This window comes from Anomaloglossus baeobatrachus, chromosome 7 (genome assembly GCF_048569485.1).
Source record: "Anomaloglossus baeobatrachus isolate aAnoBae1 chromosome 7, aAnoBae1.hap1, whole genome shotgun sequence".
NCBI classification, from domain to species: domain Eukaryota; kingdom Metazoa; phylum Chordata; class Amphibia; order Anura; family Aromobatidae; genus Anomaloglossus; species Anomaloglossus baeobatrachus.
In genome coordinates this window covers 33,382,400-33,390,508 of record NC_134359.1, presented here as the reverse complement: position 1 = coordinate 33,390,508, position 8,109 = coordinate 33,382,400, and the positions used below count along the sequence as shown (strand labels likewise).

The window sequence follows — 8,109 nt, the reverse complement described above, 5'->3', positions numbered from 1 at the left end:
CCGGTGATGTATGGTTCGGGATTGCGCCCGGTGATGTATGGTTCGGCATTGCGCCTGGTGATGTATGGTTCGGCATTGCGCCTGGTGATGTATGGTTCGGCATTGCGCCTGGTGATGTATGGTTCGGCATTGCGCCTGGTGATGTATGACTCGGCATTGCGCCTGGTGATGTACGATTGCAGCTACTCGGACTTGAAGCTCCTGGTGGGCGCAGTGTTTCTACTAATGTTACCAGAGGAGGTCTGGACTCTGCAGTTATGGAGTCAGCAGAGCAGTAGTGACTTTTCTACCCTCTGCTCCTCAGCCCCCACTATAACTGTAACGTTAAGGGGTCACCATTTCATAGCTCAGTTGCTGCGGTTCCTTTCATTTCTCAATAATAATTAATCACAGTTAATGGAAGAAGATTATACCCTGGGGGTAACATGGCTGAATGAAATAAACAGAATTCAATTATTAAGATGCTCAATACCTTTCACTAAATGGGATAGATAGAGGGATAGATAGAGGGATAGATAGAGGGATAGATAGATAGATAGATAGATAGATAGAGGGATAGATAGATGGATAGATAGAGGGATAGAGGGATAGATAGATGGATAGATAGATAGATAGATAGAAGGATAGACGGATGGATAGATAGATAGATAGAGGGATAGATAGATGGATAGATAGATAGAGGGATAGATAGATGGATAGATAGAGGGATAGATAGATAGATAGAGAGATAGATAGATAGAGGGATAGATAGATAGAGGGATAGATAGATGGATCGATAGATAGATGGATCGATAGAGGGATAGATAGATGGATCGATAGATAGATAGAGGGATAGATAGAGGGATAAATAGATAGATAGAGGGATAGATAGATAGAGGGATAAATAGATAGATAGAGGGATAGATAGATGGATAGATAGATGGATAGAGGGATAGAGGGATAGCTGGATAGCTGGATAGCTGGATAGCTGGATAGCTGGATAGCTGGATAGCTGGAGAGCTGGAGAGCTGGAGAGCTGGAGAGCTGGATAGATGGATAGATGGATAGATGGATAGAGGGATGGATGGATGGATGGATGGATAGATGGATGGATAGATGGATGGATAGATGGATGGATAGAGGGATAGATAGATAGAGGGATAGATAGATAGATAGAGGGATAGATAGATAGATAGAGGGATAGATAGAGGGATAGATAGATAGAGGGATAGATAGATAGAGGGATAGATAGATAGAGGGATAGATAGATAGAGGGATAGATAGATAGAGGGATAGATAGATAGAGGGATAGATAGATAGATAGATAGATAGAGGGATAGATAGATAGATAGAGGGATAGATAGATGGATCGATAGATAGATAGAGGGATAGATAGATAGAGGGATAAATAGATAGATAGAGGGATAGATAGATGGATAGATAGATGGATAGAGGGATAGAGGGATAGAGGGATAGCTGGATAGCTGGATAGCTGGATAGCTGGATAGCTGGATAGCTGGATAGCTGGATAGCTGGAGAGCTGGAGAGCTGGAGAGCTGGATAGATGGATAGATGGATAGATGGATAGAGGGATAGATGGATGGATGGATGGATAGATGGATGGATAGATGGATGGATAGATGGATGGATAGAGGGATAGATAGATAGAGGGATAGATAGATAGATAGATAGAGGGATAGATAGATAGATAGAGGGATAGATAGAGGGATAGATAGATAGAGGGATAGATAGATAGAGGGATAGATAGATAGAGGGATAGATAGATAGAGGGATAGATAGATAGAGGGATAGATAGATAGAGGGATAGATAGATAGAGGGATAGATAGATAGATAGATAGATAGAGGGATAGATAGATAGATAGAGGGATAGATAGATGGATCGATAGATAGATAGAGGGATAGATAGATGGATCGATAGAGGGATAGATAGATAGAGGGATAGATAGATAGAGGGATAGATAGATAGAGGGATAGATAGATAGAGGGATAGATAGATAGAGGGATAGATAGATAGAGGGATAGATAGATAGAGGGATAGATAGATAGAGGGATAGATAGATAGAGGGATAGATAGAGGGATAGATAGATAGAGGGATAGATAGATAGAGGGATAGATAGATAGAGGGATAGATAGATAGAGGGATAGATAGATAGAGGGATAGATAGATAGATAGAGGGATAGATAGAGGGATCGATAGATAGATAGAGGGATAGATAGATGGATCGATAGATAGATAGAGGGATAGATAGATGGATCGATAGAGGGATGGATCGATAGAGGGATAGATAGATAGAGGGATAGATAGATAGAGGGATAGATAGATAGAGGGATAGATAGATAGAGGGATAGATAGATAGAGGGATAGATAGAGGGATAGATAGATAGAGGGATAGATAGAGGGATAGATAGATAGAGGGATAGATAGATAGAGGGATAGATAGATAGAGGGATAGATAGATAGAGGGATAGATAGATAGAGGGATAGATGGATAGATAGAGGGATAGATAGAGGGATAGATAGAGGGATAGATAGAGGGATAGATAGAGGGATAGATAGAGGGATAGATAGAGGGATAGATAGAGGGATAGATAGAGGGATAGATAGAGGGATAGATAGAGGGATAGATAGAGGGATAGATAGAGGGATAGATAGAGGGATAGATAGAGGGATAGATGGAAAGATAGAGGGAAAGATAGAGGGAAAGATAGAGGGATAGATAGAGGGATAGATAGAGGGATAGAGAGATAGATAGAGGGATAGATAGAAACCCAGAAGGAGTGAATCAAGCTGCAAAAGACCTCAACAAAATATTCCACACCATGGCCAAATTGTCCGACCTCAAACAAGTCAACTACAAGAGGCCAAAAGAAAAGCAGATCAATGGTTGGTTTGACAAAGAGTGTAAAGCCGTTCGAAAGACCCTGAGAACAGCCTCAAACAATAAACACAGAGACCCCAACAACCCAGACCTGAGGGAAGCCTATGACACCATACAAAGGCAGTACAAAACCATCCTCAGGAGGAAGAAGCAGAGCTACATCTCTACCAAACTTAGCCAACTCCAAGACGCCCTCCAAGACAACTCCTTCTGGGAAATATGGAGCCACATGGACACAAAGAGCAAGAAAAAGAATGACACCCATATCCAAAATGGCAACATCTGGCTCCAGTACTTCAGAGACCTCTACAAAGACATCCCAAAAGAAGGACTAAGCCAAGAGCAGGAACACATAACATCAAAACTAAAGGCAATGGAAGAGAAAATCAAAAACTTCCAAAATCCACTGGACACACCAATTACATTACAGGAAGTTGCAGAGAAAATCACTTCCATAAAGTGTAAAAAATCTAGTGGTCTGGATGGAATCCCCCCAGAGATGTTGAAGTACAGCCCACCAGAAATTCAAGCTGCAATGGTTAAACTGTTCAACATTGTGCTGAGTGGTGGTTACTTCCCTCGTACCTGGAACCAAGGACTCATTACACCGATCCACAAGAGTGGGGACAGGTATGACCCTGCCAACTACAGAGGCATATGTGTCAGCAGTAACTTGGGAAAACTGTTCAACAGCATCTTAAACAAAAGGATCATCAGTTTCCTTACCGAGCACAATGTCCTGAGCAAAAGCCAAGCAGGGTTCGTGCCAAACCACCGTACCATGGACCACATCTACACCCTGCACAGTCTCATTCAGAGCCACGTCCACAATACAAAGCATGGGAAGATATACGCCTGCTTTGTAGACTTTAAAAAGGCCTTTGACTCAGTGTGGCACCCGGGCTTGTTCTTGAAACTGCTGGAAAGCGGAATAGGAGGAAAGACCTACGATGTCATCAAAAGCTCCTACACCGAGAACCTCTGCAGCGTGAGTGTGAACGGTAGAAGAACGGCTTATTTCCAGCAGAGCTGAGGAGTCAGACAGGGCTGCAGCCTAAGTCCAACGCTCTTCAATATTTACATCAATGAGCTGGCTACTGCTCTAGAATCCTCACCTGCTCCAGGTCTCACACTCCATGACGCCCAGGTGAAATTCTTGCTCTATGCAGATGACCTACTGCTGGTGTCACCAACCGAGAAAGGTCTCCAAGACAACCTACAAATTTTGGAGAAATTCAGCTCCACATGGGCACTACCGATCAATCTAAAGAAAACCAACATCATGGTGTTCCAGAAGAGAAAAAGAAGATTTGACCAGCATCCTTCATTTGTCGTAAACGGCTGCACTCTAACAGGAACAGACAAATACACCTACTTGGGCCTGGAAATTCACCAGTCAGGGAGATTCAAACAAGCCATAGAGACCCTGAAAAACAAGGCTTGCAAAACCTTTTATGCCATCCGAAGGAAATTGTATCATCTGAAGCCACCAGTCAGGGTCTGGCTAAAAATCTTCGATTCCATCATTGACCCAATCCTCCTGTACGGCAGCGAAGTCTGGGGCCCTCACACTTACCCAGATTGGTCAAGGTGGGATTCCAGCCCAACAGAAATATTCCACCTGGAATTCTGTAAGCACCTTCTCCAGGTCCATCGAAGCACCTCCAACAGCGCCTGTCGAGCTGAGCTGGGCAGATTCCCTCTACACCTAGCAGCTCTGAAGAGGTCACTATCATTTCAGGCTCACCTACAGAGTAGCAATCCAAGCTCCCATCACCACAAAGCTCTGATATATATACGTGGGCCAGATGAACCAGGACCTCTGGCACAGCTCTCCCAAACCCAACTGGACAAAATAACCAATCACACCAGCCTGACAAAAACCAGAATCAGGAAGATGGTAGACGAGGGCCAGGAGAGGTATGTCAGTGACTGGAGGACCGACATCAACACCTCACAGAAACTGACCACGTACCAGAGACTACAGAGAGACTACAGACTGGCCCCATATCTGGAAAAACTCCCGGATCCCAGAGACCGCAGGACCCTGAGCCGATATAGACTCAGTGCCCACAGTCTAGCCATCGAATCCGGTCGACACAAGCAGAGCTACAACCCCAGGGAGGACAGACTGTGCCAACACTGTGACCTGGAGGCCCTGGAGGATGAAACCCACTTCCTGCTACACTGCACCAAGTACTCAGCAGTGAGGGACACTCACTTCAGGAGACTCTCCCATCTCTTCCCGGATTTCAGCTCCATGAAGGAGGAAGAGAAAAAATATATCCTGCTGGGGGAAGAAGAGAGCGCAGTGGAGATAGCAGCGCAGTATGTGAGCGAATGTCATAGACTTCGAGAAAGAGAACTATGATAAGTCATGGACTTCCATAGCCCCCCATCCCAGATGTGGCCCCCCAATCCCCACCCTGGATATGCCCCAACCACCGTTACTACAGTCCCCACCCTGGATATGCCCCATCATAAGCCATGGACTTCCATAGCCCCCATCCTAGAAGTGCCCCCACAGTCCCCACCCTGGATGTGCCCCATCCATCCTTCCTACAGTCCCCACCCACCATCCCCACAGCCCCAGTCCCTAATGTACACTTGCTTTGGCAAAACTAATTTGTATTTGGTCCTGCCAATAAAGCTTATTTGATTTGATTTGATAGAGGGATAGATAGAGGGATAGATAGAGGGATAGATAGAGGGATAGATAGAGGGATAGATAGAGGGATAGATAGAGGGATGGATGGATGGATGGATGGATGGATGGATGGGATAGATGGGATAGATGGGATAGATGGGATAGATGGGATAGATGGGATAGATGGGATAGATGGGATAGATGGGATAGATGGGATAGATGGGATAGATGGGATAGATGGGATAGATGGATAGAGGGATAGATAGATGGAGGGATAGATAGATGGAGGGATAGATAGATGGAGGGATAGATAGATAGATGGAGGGATAGATAGATAGATGGAGGGATAGATAGATAGATGGAGGGATAGATGGAGGGATAGATGGATAGATACAAGAAGCATTTACATTAAACATAGATGTCACTTTATTATATATATTACATTGCAGCAGCGAGTTTATACACAGGAAATGTAACAAAAGTACAAAGCTGTACAATATATACAGATATATAGCAATAAATATTTGTACATCACATAAAATACATTCTATGTATGTACATCACTGTTCTGGCCATAGGTAGTGACATATACAGGAGCCCATATTTCAGCATATCGGCTGGGTGGCTATATACAAGAGTCTGTGCCGTATACACTCATAGTCCGTCCTATACAAATATTACATATTAATATTGTGGTCTTGAAGGACAGGGTGGTGGTGGGGGTTGTACAGATTAGATGGTCCCATTTTGTTACAGGGGTCCTCCATTAAAAAAAATGATCACAGGGTGTCCCACTATTGGGATAATCTGATAGCAAAATTGATTGTCTGAAGGACCATGGACAGCCCATAATTTTCATTACACTGTACGGAGATCAATATGTGGACTAGGTGGTACATCAGGAAGAACTGAATTGCTTTCTCTGCTTACCGTAACACTGGCATAATTACTAACTTCAGCCACCACTAGGGGGAGCTCACTACATGCAGATATGTACTGATCACAATGAGTCTTTACACTATTCAGTTAGCTCCCCCTAGTGGTGGCTCCATGCACAAATATTCTATCACATGGAGTCAGAAGCCCAGAAATCTCATATAAAGCTATAGATAATGTGTAATTAAAAAGCACAGGACTTAAAAAGAAATAAGAATATCAGCTATGATAATATCATAGTACATTTGGCTGTCATTAAGGTGGCGGTTGGGCATTTTTAAGTGCATACAATCGACTAATAGGACTGCGGGGCTTATTAAAAACACTAGGATACAACTGTACTTGGCACATAAATAGGTTAATATTTAACTTTGACATTGAATTTCTAGTTTATATCACCTGCCATCTAATGTGATTGACTACTGTTTAAAATTATGTTGTTCTATGCAATATCTTTATTGCTGTTAGAGCTCCATTTTTCTGATACAGAGCTCCAAATCCGCCAGCTTAGGCTTTGACTTAGGAGATAATTTTTTTAATGCCTGCAGCCACCACTAGGGGGAGATCAGTGCATATTGGATATACATTGAACCCAATAACACAGAATGTAATGAGCTCCCCCTAGTGGTGGCTGTGGGTATTAGAAATTTTATCATCGATGATTTTGAGCTCTATATCTAAACTCTGGACACCATAAAGAAATCTGAAAAAGTAACCAGCACTATGTTAGGAACTAAAATGGTCTTTAAATACACAGAGAGTAACAGTATAGATACATTAATGGGTCTGAATCTAGAGAAGTGGAAAGTGCAACATGACATCCAAACATCATTAACTGATTGAGCCCCAAGGTGTCTCGATCTGCAGCCAAATTCTTATAAATATTACACCATTGCAAAATAATAGTACATGTGTATTGGCATATAAATTAATGATAGGCACACATTATATACAAAGCCATAGGGGTCACATAAATAAATCGTATGTACACATCAGTGATGCGCATCCGGCTCACGTTAGTAATAGCCATATAGTAAATACTAAGCATGGCAGGTAGGTGGCGCTGTGCGCGGAATGTCTCTGGGAGAAGCTCAGTGGGGATGTTGTTGCAAAAACGGCATCTGTTTCGTTCCTGGGCACAGCCATGTTACAGATATTCCCTTCACAACATGAAGTGCAAACCTAGAGGAAGAAGAGAGTACAGGTAAAAACTCACTAGGGAATTGCTTAAATAACAATTACCTACAGGACAAAACCTACCAACACCGCTTCCCTGTGTCTGCAGCTTTGTGGACAGAATGCTGGCTGCCATAATGGTGCTTTATTAGAAATATAATGTTTTACAGTCTGCTGCCACCACTAGATGGCGCTTACTGTCATCACCACTAGAGGAAGCTTACTACAGTCCCCATTAGAGGGAGCTTACTGCGGTCATTACTAGAGGGAGCTTACTGCAGTCACCACTAGAGGGAGTTTACTGCGCTCACCACTAGAAGGAGATTACGGCAGTCACCACTAGAGGGAGCTTACTGCGGTCACCACTAGAGGGAGCTTACTGCGGTCACCACTAGAGGGAGCTTACTGCGGTCACCACTAGAGGGAGCTTACTGCAGTCACCACTAGAGGGAGCTTACCGCAGTCACCA

The 8,109-nt window shown here is 43.5% G+C and overlaps 1 protein-coding gene across 1 annotated transcript in view; it reads right to left on the bottom strand.

Moving 5' to 3' along the window:
• Positions 1–5,930: 5,930 nt before the first annotated feature.
• Positions 5,931–8,109, bottom strand: part of LYPD6 (LY6/PLAUR domain containing 6) — an 83,138-nt gene continuing 80,959 nt past the window's right edge. The window contains exon 6 of the mRNA XM_075318810.1: positions 5,931–7,646. Within this exon, the coding sequence (XP_075174925.1) occupies positions 7,476–7,646 (171 nt within the window). The 3' untranslated portion in view covers positions 5,931–7,475. The remainder of the gene's footprint in view (positions 7,647–8,109) is intronic.